General features: G+C 40.7%; 2 protein-coding genes across 4 annotated transcripts; both read left to right on the top strand.

Moving 5' to 3' along the window:
* Window positions 1-5,018: 5,018 nt before the first annotated feature.
* On the top strand, window positions 5,019-8,241 carry znf706 (zinc finger protein 706). Of its 3 annotated transcripts, none has more exons than XM_020101976.2 (4): window positions 5,019-5,327; window positions 6,610-6,667; window positions 7,023-7,168; window positions 7,341-8,241. In XM_020101976.2, the coding sequence occupies exons 3-4, from the start codon at window positions 7,034-7,036 to the stop codon at window positions 7,434-7,436; spliced, it is 231 nt and encodes a 76-aa protein (XP_019957535.1). In that variant the 5' UTR covers window positions 5,019-5,327; window positions 6,610-6,667; window positions 7,023-7,033; the 3' UTR covers window positions 7,437-8,241. The 3 variants fall into 3 exon arrangements, with proteins under 3 accessions (XP_019957535.1, XP_019957536.1, XP_069372476.1); XM_069516375.1 differs by lacking the exon at window positions 5,019-5,327 and adding an exon at window positions 5,871-5,938; XM_020101977.2 differs by lacking the exon at window positions 6,610-6,667 and having other exon boundaries at window positions 5,098-5,327.
* A 2,924-nt stretch (window positions 8,242-11,165) lies between these two features.
* Window positions 11,166-18,128, top strand: LOC109638824 (14-3-3 protein eta-like). Its single transcript, XM_020101975.2, has 6 exons — window positions 11,166-11,305; window positions 13,763-14,058; window positions 14,428-14,545; window positions 15,788-15,951; window positions 16,400-16,495; window positions 16,658-18,128. The coding sequence occupies exons 2-6, from the start codon at window positions 13,768-13,770 to the stop codon at window positions 16,757-16,759; spliced, it is 771 nt and encodes a 256-aa protein (XP_019957534.1). The 5' UTR covers window positions 11,166-11,305; window positions 13,763-13,767; the 3' UTR covers window positions 16,760-18,128.
* Window positions 18,129-18,425: the final 297 nt, after the last annotated feature.

The following is an 18,425-nucleotide window of genomic DNA, read 5'->3' as shown; positions in this document are numbered from 1 at the left end:
CAGAACACCTGGGCCTACGCTGAGCTCTCTCTCTCTTGTGTGTGAGTGTGTCTCAATGGAACTGCAAGATAAATACAGGTGGGGTCATTCACACACAGATTGAGACATGAATGAGAGAGAGGACAGACAGGGAAGAAGGTTTTTTAAAGTTGAAAAGATGATTTGCTGATGAATTCCAAGTACAGTTGTGTTATAACTTTCCCAATGAACATGGCTGTATTACTGAACAGGTCTGTCTGTGTCCAAAGCCTTGAATTGAAAAACTACTGCAAAGATGCTCACAAGTATAACAATGAGACACAAAACTACCACAGCCATATGCAAAACTACCATGAAAGACACATAACCACCAAAAACAGATGCAAAACCCTGACAAATATAAAGAAAACTACTTCATAGATTATCAAAACAACAACGGAGAAACAAAACTACCACAAACGTGCAAAACTACAACCATAAAGAGACACTACTTCTAAATTACAACTATCACTAACAGAGGCAAACCTACAAACCTGTATAAAACTATCACAAATAGATAGAATTCTGATTCTCAAAACTACCAACGTATTTAAAACTGCCACAGAGAGATACAGAAAACACTTGTGTGTGCCAGTGTTGTGTCTTATACCCACATTATGTGTATGCAGTGGGGAGGGGCTTTGTAAATGTGCCAAGGGCCCTGTTGTCTCATGTAGTGACTGAATCATTTATCATTCACTCAAAACAAAGTGAGAACTTTGTGTTTCTTGCCTCCGTCACAATAATGGTTATGTACAAACTTTTCTCTTATCTCTACATTTTCCTTCATTACTTATGTCTGCTGGAATGTCTGCCATGTGCAGTCTGACAGCTGAAATAGTGCGAGGGCCACTGTACAAGCTGCCACAAGCACGCTGCAGAGTCAGGGGCCGACAGAATGCCTGCCTCTGTGTGTGTGTCTGTCTGTGTGTGTGTCTGTCTGTGTGTGTGTGTGTCCCAGTCTCTGAGAGAGGTGAAAGGTGTATCCAACATACCAGGAGTTTTTCTGTGAGGAGAAGCAGCTTGTCAGGACTTGGCCAGGATTAGGTGTCTGAGTCTGAGCTGCATGAGCCGGGTTCCTCTAATTTGTCCTCCAGCTGCATCAAGACCAACTGATACAATCAAGTACATTTTGAAAATGTTGTTCACACACTGGGATCAGGATCCACAACAAAGGATGGTTGAAGAGATGAGGAAACATTTCTGTGGTGTAAAATAAATTTTTTATGATTTATTTCTTATTTCATGGAGGAAATGGTGCATGTTTTCTACTTCAGGGCTCAAAATACTTTTAATAAAATTATTTTATTTTAATCAATTGAGGCGACCACAAACAGATGTGTCACAGTTTCAGGAATATTGCAGATGTTTTTATGTGCATTGCTATTGGTAAACTGCAGAGGAATCAAACACATTTTCTGGTTGTATATAAACATAATTTTAGGCCAACAGGGTTTTATATTTAGCATTGTATATTTCAAAGTACAATTCTAATGTGAATACCGAGTATTAAGTTGCCTCGGGGGAAAGTTCATTCTTGACCTTGGCTGTTGTGGTCCTTGTCAGTGGATCGAGTTGCCATGGAGATAACAGAAATGTAGCAGTGATGTATGATAGCAAGAGAGCTCCACACATATATGCACTGTGAATGGGTTTATATGAAAAGACAACACTATACACAAAGATATGTTGAGCAGACATTACAGCGGCACAAAGATTCATAATATTACATTCAACTGACTCCTGAGCCAGTGTTATTGACTCCATTCTCTGAAGTTGGCCCGAATATCAGGGAGCTGCTGTTAGTGAGGTGAGTGAGCACAGTCACCACCTTCACAATCAGCCTCTGTCTGCCCGACCTCAGACCTCACCTCTCCTTCAGCAGTGTGTGTGTGTGTGTGTGTGTGTGTGTGTGTGTGTGTGTGAAAGTAAGAAATTAACCTTTTCTTCCCCCTGAAGGCATCGTTTGGCCTCTTGATGTGATTTTCTGAGCTTCTCGGGCTCAGTTTTAATGAAACAATGAACAAGTGCGTTTGCAGAAAAAAGAAAAAATCTGTACCGTTGAGTTTGCTTTTAACTTTTTCTCCCTCAGAGCATTTCACATTTGCAGGTCTGCGAGTCATAGTGAACAAACAAAAGCTCTCTGATTGGTCTATTTCCCAGGCAATAGGTCAAGTGCAGAGATGTGTGTGATATTAGTGGTTTAAATTTTAATGTTATTTGCTGTATTGTTTCCTAAATACACACAACTGGTACATGCCTATGTGTGGTGTGTGTACATGTCAAACAAGTCACGTGTCCTTTAGCGGCAGCAGTGAAAGTTACCACCAGCATGTGGATGCGCAGTGACGGTGTCGTGGCTTGTGTACAGCCCGACTGGTCCGGCAACATTGTGGAGTGTCACAGTGGTGAAGCAGCATCAGCAGTGGACTGTGGCAAAACCTGTTGGTTTGGACAAAAAAAAAAGGGAAAGTGTCGGGAGGGGTAGCCGAGAGAGGAAGTGGCTGATGGGGAAGATGAAAATCCAACTTCCTCTTCCCTCAACAGCCTCCAGAGAAACAAGGAGGTCACACTAACCCCCTGAGAGTTTTCTCCCGCTCTGTGTGCAGTTTAGTTGCCGGATGGGTTTTCATGAGTCGAACAAAGTCTTCACCCTGAAAAGCACGACGTTGACCCCGGGTTTAACATGTCGAAAGTCTCTAATTTGTGGTCATGTAGAGAAAAACTGCAGCGCCAGAACAAAAAGATCTTAAAAAACGTCGTGGCTGAGCCGAGAGTGAACCTGAAAGCGCTTGTGGCGGGAAAAAAACAGACCCAAATGGGGGGGGGGAATCTCAGGCTGTCTGTGGCAAACCCCTGCTCATTCATATGCACAATGGACGACCAGATAATATTCTCTTCTCCTATTGAATCGCTGACACCTGGAAGATTTGCTTTCACGCAGGCCCTTGGGCGGGTCAACCCCACCCCAAACTTAAGCTAGCAAGTCCCTGCACAACAACCTCCAGGGTGGGGGAACTTGAGCAATGCATGGCTTTTGTTACCCCCCCCCCCCCCCCACCCCTTTTTTTTCTTTCTTTTACTTTTGGCCCCCTTCTGAAGGCATAATCACATCCTTCTCTCTTGAGAGATATTTCCCCCCTTTTCACAAAAGACAGGAGGGATTGTCTCTCTTTTCTTATGATGAGAGAGGGGGTAAGAAGCAGAGAGGGGGGGGGGGGGGGCACAATGGCTGGTTGGAGACTTTTCTCACAATGATAAGATTTCTCTGAAGGAAGTCGTGATGCCCGACTGTCAGGACCATGTCCAACAGGAATGAGAGCTGCAGTGGATGTAAATAGACATGTACTTGTACTTGTGCAGCTATCCTTGTTAGGACTTTGCATTGACTTCCATTCATTGTGGACGGCCCAACCTTCTCCCTAATCTGAACCATGACCTCAGAATAAATGCTTTGTGTCAATAGGACCAGGCTTTGGTCCCCATGACGTGTTCTGGTCATGACAACGTCAGTGTTTAAACTCGAAAAGGTCCCAAAGGTACCAGAAACGAGTTCACACACACACACACACTCTTAACATACAGAAGGTGTGAATGATTGTTTGTCTTTGCATGTCGGCACTGTGATGGACGGGCAACCTGTCCAGGCTGTGACCCGCCTCTCATCCAAATGGCTCCATCCTCCCTCACGACCCCTAAAAAAGGATCAGCATTACAGAAGATACACGGATTCTTTTCTCTAGAGGCTGACGGATGCTGTGGATTCATTTCTGGCTCCTGTGTTTCTATCCTGATGGAGCTGGAGTTACATTTCATTTACATATTAGCTGAATTTAGTCAAATACTGAGCGGAGGAGAACAGCTCCACTGTTCCCTCCCCTGAACCAGAGTCATACATGGGAAAGATAAATATCTGATGCAGGCCCAAGAATCACATTATGGTCTGCACAGGTCACACTACTGCAGTGTTTGTAGAGCTGAGATTAAATATAAATGTTTAACAGTGTAAATGTTGTGTTACTGGGTCAGCAGCACATAAGTAAGTCTTTGAATTGAGGTTACTGTGATGTAAATTGTTCATACATTAACCAACATCAGTATCATGGTGTATATCAGTATCAGCTTGTGTCTGTGTGTTGCATGTTTCATCGTCACACTGTGAATCTTGACAGTGGACATATTGTGGATGCTGGTGGCAGTGAGACAGTAACAGCAGGATTTAACACTCAGAGCACACAGGGGTCCTCCTCCACATCCTGCCACCTAGTGTTAGCTCTGAGAAAACAATTTCTTAGTTATCATTTAGTGAGATCCTGTGCATGCATTATATATAGATAGCTGAATAATGTTCATTCGAAGGAGAAGTGCAACAGGGGAGGTGCAGTGTGAGGATTTGTGAAGTGCAAACGGTTAAAACAATAGAAATAAAGAGCTCAATTAATAAAGTCAATGAGCTAACTTGATAAGGATTGCACCGATTTGCTATAAATTGCATTGATCACAATATATAAAATGCATGCACCGGTTAAGCCCGGTGGATTTTGACTGCAGACATCTCATCAAATATCATACAAACATGAATAACTCAAAGTCAAATCTCCAGATATTTTGCATCACAGTATCTACAGCTGTGAGAAAAAAAAGTGCAAATGCTCCTTAATTGTCTTTTTCAAGACACATAACCATGATTAAAAAAAAATACTGTGCACAACTCCACAGATAAAACAAATGTGTTCATGTGAATGACACATAACCAGCCGTGTGTCTGCAGATATCACGCAGTGCACCGGCACAAAAAAACACATCCTATAATTCAGTTTAGCAAATAAAACTGTCGATCATCATAATAAATTCACTAAAATATCTTAATTTGATGTATCATCCACATTGTAATAACATGTAATAACCAAACTCTGCCGGCTGGGGGCGACGTGTTCAGCGTCGTGTATAAGCAAGCATGGCGATTTACTGGTGCATTCACTGACTCCTCCTATAATCGTAAAATCTCCCTTCAGTTATGTTTATAGGTGATTTGTGTTATCTTGTCATTCAATAAAATCAGAGGTCGGTACCCCTCCTCTCGAAATACAACCTGTATCCACTGATGGGTTGGTTGAGTTGGAAAAAGTATTAAACTGTTTATTTTGTTTATTCGCAGGAAACTGTGTATTCTATAACGGAGCAGAGTTATAACGAGTGCGTTAAACGCAGCATTAGCATTGGCTAGCCTGTGAACTGAGCAGCTGTCACATTTGTGTGTGGGCACCAGGTGGACGCGCAGCTAACGACACGCACGTTTATCTAAAGAGGTGAGATTTGCTGTAATCTGATATATATCGAAATCAAATAGAAAAGCTACAGCGCGTCGTTATCGTCAGCTACAGCCCGAAGGTCGTATTCATCTGGTTAGCTAACCGGTTAGCTGACGAGCTGGCCACAGGGAGCTGGGGTTAGCATGTGAGCTAACCATGTTTGAGCTCGTTGACGCTTGTGGTCGAGCTCCGGCTAACAGCTGGATTTGTTCAGGACAAATCAAAACCGGCGTCGCGTGGATGATAAAGATCCAGATGTGTTGTATCATAACAGTTCAGTGTGAGGGAAGCTGCATCCGGATCAGTACAGAAGAAACAGGAGAGGATACGACGTCTGAGATAATAAACAGTCAATGCTAACGTGCTAATTCGTCTGTATATCTCCCTTGACTCTTCACCTGAACACTCACATCTCTGTGGTTATTAATAACATCCAAAACCTCAGGCAGCAGCACCGATAGAACCAGTGTTTGAACCAGCTGTTTAACATATGGGGCTGATACAAGCTAACCAGTGCTAACATCTGGCTATTTATAGAAGCTGCTGGTGAGGAAGGCTGGATCACTGCTCCAAAGTGTGAGGACCTGCAGGGGCCCAGGATGCCTCAGGTTTAATCAGAGTAGTATCTTCATTTATGAACAAACATCATAGTATATGCTCAATTTAATTTAAACTTAAATAAGGGCACTAATGTGGATGCTGCATTTTTATTGAATGCTCAAACTCAAGGGGCCCAAAGTTTAGTTTTTTTTTGTTTCTCTTTGCCTTCACTCCAAACTATCATTTTCTTCGATTTGACCGTTCATGAATGGTTTCTTATTATAAGTGCCATCTTTGCTCTAGATGGGAGAAACTAGTATTTCTGTAGAAATGTTGTCTGTAAAATAACTTGTGTCTCTGCTATCACCCACATTTAGGATAGTATACTGTTTAGATACATTCAAAGAATGGAAAAGGTCTTTAAAACAATATGATAACTATTCCTCTGTGACTTATGTTGAGGTAGATGTGGTCAGAAGTCACAGTTTTCTTAAGACGTTCAAACTTCATTAGCCTGTATCTCCCTTAATTAGGATCCCAGATACATGGTGTTTCGGTTTCACAGGTTTCCCAAATGGCAGAATTTCATCATCACCAGCAGTCAAGATGACTCTGTAAAACGCTTCTTGGAATCGGCCCATGTTCAGCCACTACACTGAACATTTCTAATGTTGTTTATGTTCCCTCATTTTGAACGTCTTTTACTAATTGCACAATCCCCACCCTCATTTATGTCTAGGGTTTATGAGCCTGCTTGTTTGCTGTGTTTCACCTGCAACACCTGCATTGAAGTTGAGGTAGGACTGGAGCTTTATCTTGTTTGCTCTGACTGACCATGACCGACTCAGAGTTCTTTGCCGTTTGTTTGCATTTTAGAGTCTTTGTTTCTATTAAACTACCAAAACTAACTACAGGAAACTAACTTCTAATGTTCTGCGTCTTAGACCATAATTTGTTATTGTCTGTCACTCATACATTACCTTTGGTATCACAGTAACCTGGTGTATTAAAACTATTTTCTGTGATAACAAAAAAACTATCAATAGGCTCTTTATTAAAAGACTTGTTTATGGTGTTGATGTGTATCAACAACAATAATAATAAGATAAGTGTTTATCAGTAAACATGAAGCCCTTTGTCCTCCTTCTCTAGGCTTTGCAGCCATGGCACGTGGGCATCAGAAGATTCAGTCTCAGCAGAAAAATGCCAAGAAACAGGCAGAGATGAAGAAGGCCAAGGGTCATGATCAGAAGACGGCGGCCAAGGCAGCACTCGTGTTCACCTGCGCCGTGTGCAGGGTGGGTATGATGCCAGGAGTTGGATTAACTGATTAACTCTGCTGCCATTTGCTCCCTTTTTGGAATGGTTTCATAGAATAGCCTCTCGTCACGAGAAATCATATTTTTAACCTCATGCAAGACTTGTGCTTAATTGTAACAGTTTTATTGGACGTGTCATTCTCCTCTGCAGTCCCAGATGCCAGACCCAAAGACCTTCAAGCAGCACTTCGAGAGCAAACACCCAAAATCTCCTCTACCCCCTGAGTTAGAGGGAGTGGAGGCGTAATTTCTCACCCTGGATACCGAACTGAGTTTTTCACGGCCCTGCACCAACTCTGCACTTGTCTCAGTCTGACAGCAATGGATGATTCGATGTAAACAACATGAAGCAGTTCTCTTCATTTCAGCTTTAACAGGCCGGGTTGCCTTTAAAGCAATCCTCCCCCCCTTGAAGTCCTGATTTTTGCTTGTGTTTGAACACATCAGGGTCTAAACACAAATGTTGGTTTTGATTTCCGGGTCACTGACAAACTTTCTTATTCAAGTGGTGAATGAAAAGTCGCTTCAGTCTCATAGTTTCCCAGAACAAACTCCTCACTGCCCACGATGCGCTGTGCACATAGGAATATTTCTCGCTGCTAGCTCTTGAACCTCTTTATCTGAAGCTTTAATAGATTGAGTGTGTGATTAAACCTTTATAGCCAGCATGCCACATGAGGAAAACAGCGTGCTTACAAAGCACGTCTGAAATGGATGAGAAATTATATAATTCTAATTTTTCTGTTTGTCGCAAATGTGACCTAATCTGTTTTATTGCTAATTGAGTGTTGAATAAAATGGAGACAGTGAGATTTTCTTTTCTGATCCCAGTCCGCCCACTCTGCTGTTTGCCTGTTGTACTGCAATCTTTCATCTACGTAATCACAACTTTATGTCGGGTCATAAAAATGTGAAATTTTCATTTCAAAGCTGCTTCATGAATTACGAGTTAATAAAGTTTCACTGGAGCTTGTCAGCATTTGTACACTTGGAAAATGAATTCATGCTCCAATGATGTATTATAGCATTTTATTAAATTTTACTTTGTTGTATACCTGCTCTTTTCTTGAAGGTGTTTCTTTTAATGGTTTTATGTGATGATGTTTTGTTGGATGTACATATGGTGAGGAGAACATTTTCCCATGTCTGAAAGTATCTGTCAATCAAATGAATGAATAATCATATTTTTATGCACAGTATTGCGTTTTGCCTCAGGAGCCTGATTGACGGACTGAAAGGGAGAAATTACACCAGGAAGCTGTGTTAACAATCCGTGACAGTTTTGTATGAATAAATGATTCTTTGCTACCAGCTGATGTGACACCACACTGATCACACCAAACCACAAAGGCCATAAGTTTCCACACTTTCTGTGCCTGACATCTATTGTCAGTTGATCATTTTAGAAATTAATGAAAACAATAAGAATTAAAACATCTCATTGAAACAGAGACAAAGTTCTGAATTGTAATTTGCCTTCTGTGTTTTGTACAATTATAGATACTGCTGCCACACTAGTCTGTGTCAGCTGCTGCTATCTGGAAAACAGCATCGCAGCCTCAAGGCCTGAACCTACAGGCTGCATATCAGTTTTTTTCCACCAGACAGGCTTAAGAATTCAATAGACAACAAGGGCCTGTCACATTTCTGTCTGTGATCATGTTCAGGTGTGGCTGTAAAGACGATATGATGAACACAACTTAATCAACATTAGCACTTACGCACACTGTAATTATTTATTGCTGCTGTGTTGAGCAGCCCAAACACAGGAATTTTACTCATTGACACCAGTATGATAAAATGTGACTATAAAGAAATCTTGAATCTGAAATGATAATCTGTGGGAAACTGAACAGGAGCAGAAAATAAGACTTGAAGTGAACAACATAAAAACAAAAGAACCAGAACTGAAGCAAGGTCACGTAATACTGCTCAAATTTTTAATGCATTTTAATGATGAATAAGGATCAGCTGAACGAGTCACAACTCACATTGTTCTCCTGCATCCTCACACACGATCCACCTCCTTCCTTCCCCCTTACTTCCCGTCTGTAACCTTGTGAATGAGAATGACACAATACATGTTCATTCATACGAACATACACATTCATACACAAACACACACATCTGCAAGCTCCTTTTTCTGTTACAGAATCTCTGTTTGAACCCAGGCCCACGACGGAGTGGGTGAAAGAGAATATCTGCACAAAATGAAATTAAACAATTAATTAGGTGAAGGAATTTAATAGATTCCAACTGGCTTTCATTTATATCCAGGCCATGCAGGTGTAGGTCTCAGCTTAAAAGGATAAAACCACTTTCTGCTTTCGAAATGAAATCCAAGATTGATTAATTATTTATTATTATTTATTTAATAATGCATTTTATTCTTCAGAAAAACAACTGAGGTTTCTGATCCATGCTGGTCAGTCACCACCATGGCAACAGTGCTGTTTTATTATCAGTAACGACATCTGGACCTAGCTTGTGTTTTAAAATCAGTACAGACTTACTCCTCTCTGATTAACACCGGATTATTAAAACATCATAGCTAGATTATCATTCTATACCTTTAAGAATGTCTTCAAATCTTACTATTTTATACCTGGAGGCGATTTCAAATATGCAGCCTCCAGAGCTTGGGTTATTTTTCAGGGAGCATTTTTATTGAGTTTCACTTCTGTTGTTGGTTGTAATGAAATGTTGTGTATCCAGCTGCCATCAGTGTTTATCCACTTCCTCAAATCATACCTGTCACCAAGTTCCCTGTGGTATTGAAACCATCTCTCTACATGAATCCTGTGAACAAACTCTGTTGGGCCTTACATCACCCTCATAGGCCAAGTTCACTAGTTTTTGAGAGGCTGCCCACCCGATGAATCCAGAAACTTATCTGCACTCTTCACTCACAAAGAAGTTCATATTGAAACCTTTTTTTCCTTTCATATAACAAGTCAAGGGGTGTGACTCATTAGTAATTCAAGCTATTTTATATAAGCTCGTAGAACAAGATATACACGAGTTTACAGGCGCATGCCTGCCAAGCCGTTGGGTTGACTAATGTTCATTAGCACAAGAAAAAACATGCAGATTAATTGTAAAGCCCAGTGAAGCAGCCACTTGTGTCACCTATTTACATTCAAAGACAGATTTATGGTTATATGGTCAAAAATCATGTCACATCTCAGTGGGATCAGTAGTATTATCTGGGATATAACCTGTCACGCACTGTAGAGCTCAGTGATGGGTCAAAATCTCCGTTCACTGGATTACTCATCAAATTTTTGGAACTTTTCATGATTTTGCATTTAATCATGCACATTTAATAATGTTTGTAAGATAAAAACGGGTCATGATATATTGTTCTCTTCAGTGCACTAGTGTTAACAGCCACAGTCTGCAGAATTCAAATACATCTGCATTAAGACCTAAGTTAAACATAACTGTATTTTTTATTGATAACTTGTTTTTTATCCTTCATTAAGATGTTATCTCAATATACACAATAGCCATGCAAGGTCCCATAGATATATAGATAGTGTGACAAAATGTGTCAAGAAAAACTTCACTTTTCATCTAACAACCATCATAAATCAGCATTTAAGACACCTATAGATTAAAAAGTGATTTTTTTTCATTCAACCACTTCGAGTCACCACCACCTCACTTCCTGGCACACAACTAACATTATTTTTACACAATGTCAGCGACTATTTTAAGACATTCAAGCGGTAAAATCTCAACTTCCTCTCGCCACACCAACTACATCTCCCATGAGTCTTTGCGGGCAGACCTGGGCGTAACTTTTTGTAGGTACAAGATTAAATTAGGAGTAAAAATTCGGGTTTTCATAAAATATGTTTCGGAAAAACGTTGATTTTTATTGATCATTATTTTTTTTAATGATTTCAAGGATTGGGTGTACATGGATTTTATATTTTTCTTGCCGTAAACTCGGTCGCCCCTGGCAACACGGCTTTGACGTCATCGGCCCCGGTGCGACCGTGCCGCTGCGTCTTTGATTGGAAGGAAACCCCGTGGATGAAGCGGGAGCGAGCATCAGCTGTGCAGCAGGGAACCAGGAGCGTCACCGTGTGAAGGAGCGACTCAACGCAGGTCAGTTCCCCTTAATTACACCGCTTTCCGTCGGTTGTAGGCTCGACGGAGAACCGCTAACAATAGCTTTGTGCTCCAGGGGACGGCCTTTTTAATTTAAAATACCGTGGACGCCGACCGCGAGTGCGAGACAGCGACGCTCCGCTGCCCGGTCATTGTTCGGCGGCGGCTGGATGCGAGGAGCCGCTGCACTTTAACCCATCTATTGTTATTCGTTCACCGTGTTCAGGAGACGCATCTTCGACTAAATCATTGACCGAAGCGACCTCTAACTACCGACCGCGTAGAGCTCGTATAACCCGCAGCTACGGCTTGTTTTCCGGGAAGCGAAAAAAAAAGGGCGTTCACTGTGGAGGGAGCTACGCGAGGCTGCTTGCGTTACAGTAGGAACCGAACCGGGGAGGACGCTGTTACCGACGGCTGCGCGTTTGCGGACATTTCCCCGCATGGAGCTGTTCGAATATTAAAGCGAAATATCACAGACCGACTGTTCGACGACTGTCTCCCCCGTACACCGTGGGAGCTCGGTCGGTGGGGCAGGTGTGTGTGTGTGTATGTGTGAGGCGTAGAACTGGGTGGCCGACATTCCTCAGAAGGGCGCAGGTGTCTGCATCGCTGGCGAGTCACTGTGTGATTTCTCGCTGCTGGGTTGGTCCAGAAGCTGCTTGTAAGGAACTGCAAAGCTTTTGTTTGTTCATGTTTGTGTTGCTGCTGCCACAGTCCTGCAGGCATCCTCAGATCAAGTGTTACGAAAGAGACAGGAGCCCTACCTCTGGATGAGAAGCGGTGAGGTGGGGGTCAGCACGGGTTTGAACAGAACAAGGGGAGACATGCTTTATTTTTTAGTTAAAGGCTCCATGATGAATTGTTAGAGCAACACCAGACAACACAAAAAAAGCATTTAGAAAATATTAAAGTTGCATGGAGAATGAATAACGTTCAGGATTTCTGGATGAAAAGAGTGAGGGTGGTGTCAGCAGGGTTATTTGTGTAGCACATTTAAACAATTTCATTTTGCATTACGTCAAATACAAACAGCAGCATGGTGAATTGAAAAAGCAACATCAGACACTACAAAAGAGAAATTAAAGATGCATAAAGAAAAAAATACAATACCTGAAAAAAACAAACAGTTGATTGGGAGTCAGCAGGGGTTTGATTGGAACAAGGAAAGGCAAGTTTATTTGTGTAGCACATTTCAACTCAAGTCAAGTCAAAGTGCTTTACATCAATTATAAAAAGCATCATAGTTAAAGCGACATTAGACAATACAAAAAAGAAATTAAATGTTTCATAGAATTAAAAAAATATATAATAGTAAAAGTACCAATTCAGTGTAAGAAATGATTAACTATTTCATTTAATAAAAGGTCGTGGCAAACAGGAAAGTCTTCAACATTGATTCAAAAAAACTAAGAGGTGCAGCAGACCTGCAGTTCTCTGGGATTGTGTTCCACATGGGGAGCATAAAAACTGGATGCAGCTTTGACTCTGGGGACAGACAGAGATTCGTCCCAGGTGACCTGAGGGGTCTGACTGGTTTATAACGTCTCCATAGAACAGAAATGTATAACTGGACCGAGTTGACACATGATCTGTTTTGCCTCATCTGCATTTCTCTTATGGTTCTCTTTTAATTATATTCAACCTGGTGTGCATTCATGCATTTTAATTTTAATGAGGTGTAATAAGCTAATTAAATGACAGAAAGGTAATAAAGCGATTTACATAAGTGTTTGATAATTCATGCCAAAAAACATAATTTGGTTTCAGCTTTGAAAACTTGCTCTTGTTTTTACATAATTAAATCTAATGTATCTGCAAGGGCTTTATTTTTGAGATTCAGATGTTCAGTATGAGGGATTGGTCAAACCCCCCCAAAAACGTATTATTTTGAGGGGTGTTCAGGGGAACTGTGAAGGACATACCTTTTATGATTTCTAGTGAGGTTTGAGACCAAATGACCAATGATTCATAGAACATAATAAGATGTATTTATAATTAACCAAATAATTACTTGCAACCCTGCCCCAACATGCCAAAATTCCATTTGGTTTCCCCAGTATTTTGAATTTTGAGTCATCTAACATGGATCTTTTGTTCATTTGATGTTTTATATATTAAAAAGTATTAAAAACACATTTCCCTTTAACTCATTGCCATTTTTGTATCATAAAATATATTCCAAAATATAATTTAAGAAATTCTTGAGTCACAAATTTAAATGCATGCTTGAAATATTTTGTATGAAAATCATGTTTACATGATCTGTATTCCTTCTGCATTCAAGTAAAATGATCAAATCCCTCCCCCTTCATGTTTTTCCTTTCATTTTATCCCTGTTCCTGCCCTCCCCCTACTCTGTCTCTCTTCTGTCTTCTTAATCCACCTCCTTTCCCCTTTGTTTTGTCCTTCCCATCTCCCTCTCCTCTGTCTTTCCTTCCTCACCCCACACAGGAACCATGGCAGACAAGGAACAGCTGGTACGGAGATCAAAATTGGCTGAGCAGGCTGAGCGATATGATGACATGGCGGAAGCCATGAAGGCGGTTGCAGAGATGAATGAGGAGCTCCAGAGTGAGGACCGCAACCTCCTCTCTGTTGCCTACAAGAACGTGGTGGGGGCTAAGAGGTCCTCCTGGAGGGTGATATCCGACATTGAGCAGAAGACTGAAGAAGGGAAAATCCTTGAGGTCACAAAGTACAAGAAGGTTATTGAGGAGGAGCTGAATACTACCTGCAAGGAAGTGCTGGTAAGACACAGACAGTGAAGAGGGGTGGTGGAAGTAGAGAGAGTAAATGCCTCAATCAAAGTTTAGGGGTGGGAAGACAATTCCACTAATCTATTAAGAAATCTGCAGACATGTAGTATTTCTCACTTTTCTGTGGCCTAAACTCTTCTCGTCCCTGTCAGGATTCTGTAAATCGATAACTCTTGTTTTCAAGTAATCAGGAGTTTGGTCATTGACAGGTTTTAAGCTGTTACCTCAAACTTAAACTTAGCTTCATAAGACTGAAGAACCGAAGTTGTATCTGAAGTTACCCAGCAAATGCTTTGTCTTGGTGCAGGCCCCTGGTGTCGTTTAGTTTCAACACTAATGCTGCACAATTGTCACTTGCAGGATCTGCTCGACAATCATCTGATCCCAAAAGCTGTGGAGGCTGACAGCAAAGTTTTCTTCCTGAAGATGAAGGGAGACTACTACCGTTACCTGGCTGAGGTGGCATCAGATAAGACAGGTGAGTAAAGTAGACCTGCCTTTGTCCTCAAACGGCTGCTGTCTCACACACTGCAAGTCTCCACCTGGCACCTCACTCAAGGAAGTTGTCAGCAGCACCAAGGGAATTACTTCCCTTGGGGTCCTGAGCAGTGTGCAAGACGCTTCACACACAAAATATTGAATTGTGCCATTTCCGAACAACACACCCTGCTGAGTGTTTGGGCCCTTTGTTTCTATGGTAATTGGCTGTTACACATCTGTTGAATGCTGATTTATGCCTCTTTTTTAAGCTGAGGAGAGGCTTGCTTCAGGTGTTGTTTGAGGCCAGAACATGGACAACCTCCCCGTCCTTGACCTAGAACTGCTGGCTAAAATGCAGTTGAGGCTGCTGCTGGGTAACCATGGAAACAGGGGGAACCATGGTGCTGGCTGCTAGTTTTTTTTTGGTTTCATCTTTTCTTTCAAGTGGCTGTGGTAACCCGAACTGCCTGGGTGATGACCTTTTTTTTCCCCTCCCTAATTTCGAGTTATTGTTTTTCAGCACCACTGAAAATATAATTTCAATTTTTAATCTCAATGGGGAAACCCACAATAATCCCTTTGGGGTTGTTTTTCACCTTTGATCCTTCAGTCTTGCATCCATATAATTAACAAACACTGAATAAACTGTCCTGAATCAGTGGGGGTAGTAAGTAATGAAGTAGTAACTATTCTACTTCATTAATTATTAGGAGGTTAATACTGTTTTTCAGTCTCTGCACTTTGTTATTCATGTTACTGAAATAACTAACTGTAAAATACTGGCCCAATTCAAACGTGGACTGTGAAAAAATGGTTTGCACCATGGAGCCATATAGAAGATGGATGACATGATGGCCCCCCAATGTGAAGCCAAACCTTCTTGATCGCCCCCTCGTGGCTGACTGTGGAATAGATCTTAAACACCACCTCATTAAAAATGGGAAATAGACCAAACTAAAAAGTGAAAGTACAAGATGGCTTTTGATAGTTCTTATTGAACTGATGTTGGTAAGTTTAATTTTAATTAGTTATTTAAAATAAAAACTGGGTAACAATATAACATTAATAATTAAAAAGAATCATTAACTACACCCATACAAGACATTTAGAGCAGTTTGAAGGAGTTGAACAGGCAGCAGTATGTTAAAGTTCTGCTTTTGCATCCTTAAGTTAAGTATAAATATTGAAATAAATCTTGTGTTTTCCATTTCAAATGTTGCTTTATGTTTTCTACTTGTAGCCATTATCGAAAGCTCAAAAGAAGCTTACAAGGCGGCCTTGGACATCAGCTATGAAAAAATGCAATCAACAAATCCCATTCGCCTGGGCCTTGCTCTGAATTTCTCCGTCTTCTACTATGAGATTGCCAAATGTCCAGATTCTGCCTGTGATCTGGCCAGAAAAGTAAGAACCTGTTGTATTTCTCACTGATTTTTCATCTGTTTGTTTCAATGTGTGTCCTCTGAAGAATTGTATTGAAAGTGGTTGAAAATGTGTTTTTGGAAGTACTGATGGCTCTTTGTCTGCCTTCACATTCTACTGGGAAGGTCCCATTTCCTGGAGCTGTGAAGTAATTTTTATGACTTAGATCATAATGAGGAAAAACATGGTTGTTGTGAGTGTTTAAACAAAACTTTGTCACGTCTGTCCAATATTTGCTCATTGAAGAAGAGCAAAGAAAAGAGATCAGGCGTGACAGTAATATAACTTATTTTAAACAAAACTTTAACATTTGACAAATGAAACTACGATTTAGAGCTGATTGTAATATTAGGTTAATTGGTTGATAAGTCCTGACTGTTTGACTTGTACCAACTAAAGATATCTTTCATGTTGTTATTTTCTCCTCTAGGCCTTTGACGATGCTGTTTCCCAGCTGGACACTGTCAAAGATGACAGCTACAAAGACAGCACCTTGATCATGCAGCTGCTCCGTGACAATCTGACAGTACGTGCCCATTTTTATTTCCTACTCGTCAGCAGTGTCTTACACTCTCACTTTCTACTATCCCATCATTTCTAAACTGATGTAGATTGAGTACCGCATTACTTTTGCGTAAATATCACTAAAGAGTGTGGGCTAATCCTAATATCCTGTGCTTTATTGCAGCTGTGGTTGTCAGACGCCCAGGGAGAAGGAGAAGGCGAAGGCGAGGTCGAGGGAGAGCAGGGGGAGCAGGGAGGGCAGACTGAGCAATCAACTGAGAACTGAACGACAGAGAATAAAGAAAACAAACAAAAACACATTTTTTACCTCTCACCAGCCTAAGTTGTGTGTGTGGTTGTGTCTGCACAGATAATGTATGGTTACACTCCACTCATGATGTGTAAAGTACAGTATGTGTGTGCATACATTAAAGTGTGTGTTAATTGTATGAGCACCTCCACAGAGAAAAGATTGGAATAGATCTGGTATTTTTTTGTTGGTGTTTTGTTTCTTTTGGGACATTACTCATCGTGTGAGTCAGTGGATGTTTATTTTGTTTGTTCGTGGTTCAGTCCAAATGAAAAAACCCCTTTAGATTTAAAATCTGCGCCACTCTCTTTAATCTTATTTACTGTAGCAAACTGCTGCTGTTGCAGGAATACACAATCAAAAAAAGCCCTCAAACTGTCATTTTGATAAAATGTGTGTTTTTACTTGAACTGAACATTTTCAATATTTGTGACACTTGGACATAGAAACTGTACCGACTGTAAAAGTGGTCATAGCAGTTTGAATTCACCATGAATGAGTTCTCTGGTGGGATTCACCTTGGTAAAGATCCATCACCATATTGCTTGTATTTGGGCCTGTCTGTGTCCAGTGTAGCAGGTAGTGATTGTTATGGATGGTACATGTTCTGGCTCTGGGTTCTATGTGCATTTGGGCGTTGGGAACATTTTTCTGAATGAATGGCCACTTTGGGAAAACTGCAGCTGGCATTTTTATTGAGAGGATTACATTCCAATGTTAACAGACATCTTGTCACTCTCAGTGAAATGTACAGACTATAATTTTCCTGCATTTTTTTTTTTCCATACAACATGACAAGGTATAGATAGCCGAAGACAAAGTGAACAACTTGATAAAATGGCTCAATACTGTAACTTTTGATATTTTATCTTTTCAGCAGTGCATAAGATACTTTGGCCATGTGCTTATATGTGGCTTTCTACTCTTTTCTATTCAGGTGTTTTTGTATTTTCCTTTATTTTGTGTATTTTATTCTCTTTGACTCTTGATTTGACTCCTGGAATGTATGTATGTGTGTGTTCTCAGTAGTATGGTGTGAGGGTTAGGTGTGCTTTGAGACTGGCAGGTTTTGCTTAGCATTTAGCTTAAACCAGGTGGTTAAACGGTAACATTTTCCTTCCTTGAAACAACATTGTGAAAAGACCAACTAAACAACTCTAAATTTAAACTGAAACTTAGTAGAAAGCTACGATGTGACCATAAGTCACAAAGTAGTGCGAGTTTCTTCTAATTACAGATCTTGGTTTTAAAAATAAAGATGGGATGCTAGATTCAGAATTTGCAACTTACACTCCGAGTACTTTATTTGGCTTTCATGTGAGTGGAATTAAAACATCAAAATCAAGTGTGGTGTTTGTCTTTTTTTCTAACTGTACATGTTGAATCATGCTTTTACATTATTAAAGCATATGAGAAACCGAGTTGGGCCTCTGACACTATTTATAATGCAAGCTGAAGAAATCCTCAGTGACCACAGGATGTAGTCAGGTTAACAATCACGTAAACAGTCAGTGTCTGCCTGTGTTATTTATTCAATCAGAAATGTCTTTGTTTTAAAGATACAAATCTGAATTTCTAAAAATGTTTTTATTTTCCCCAGTAGTGAACAAACCACAGTAAAGTAAAATTGCAGAAAATAAAA

Source organism: Paralichthys olivaceus, chromosome 20 (genome assembly GCF_024713975.1).
Source record: "Paralichthys olivaceus isolate ysfri-2021 chromosome 20, ASM2471397v2, whole genome shotgun sequence".
In the NCBI taxonomy this organism is placed as follows: Eukaryota; Metazoa; Chordata; class Actinopteri; order Pleuronectiformes; family Paralichthyidae; genus Paralichthys; species Paralichthys olivaceus.
This window is presented reverse-complemented; position numbering and strand designations above follow the sequence as displayed.

Bases quoted from the DNA above. Each gene is read 5' to 3' on its own strand.
- znf706 (XM_020101976.2), top strand. From the start codon at position 7,034: ATGGCACGTGGGCATCAGAAGATTCAGTCTCAGCAGAAAAATGCCAAG. The intron at 7,169-7,340 runs GTGGGTATGATG...TCTCCTCTGCAG, and splicing joins TCACCTGCGCCGTGTGCAGG to TCCCAGATGCCAGACCCAAA.
- LOC109638824 (XM_020101975.2), top strand. From the start codon at position 13,768: ATGGCAGACAAGGAACAGCTGGTACGGAGATCAAAATTGGCTGAGCAG. The intron at 14,546-15,787 runs GTGAGTAAAGTA...TTCTACTTGTAG, and splicing joins GGTGGCATCAGATAAGACAG to CCATTATCGAAAGCTCAAAA. The intron at 15,952-16,399 runs GTAAGAACCTGT...TTTCTCCTCTAG, and splicing joins CCTGTGATCTGGCCAGAAAA to GCCTTTGACGATGCTGTTTC.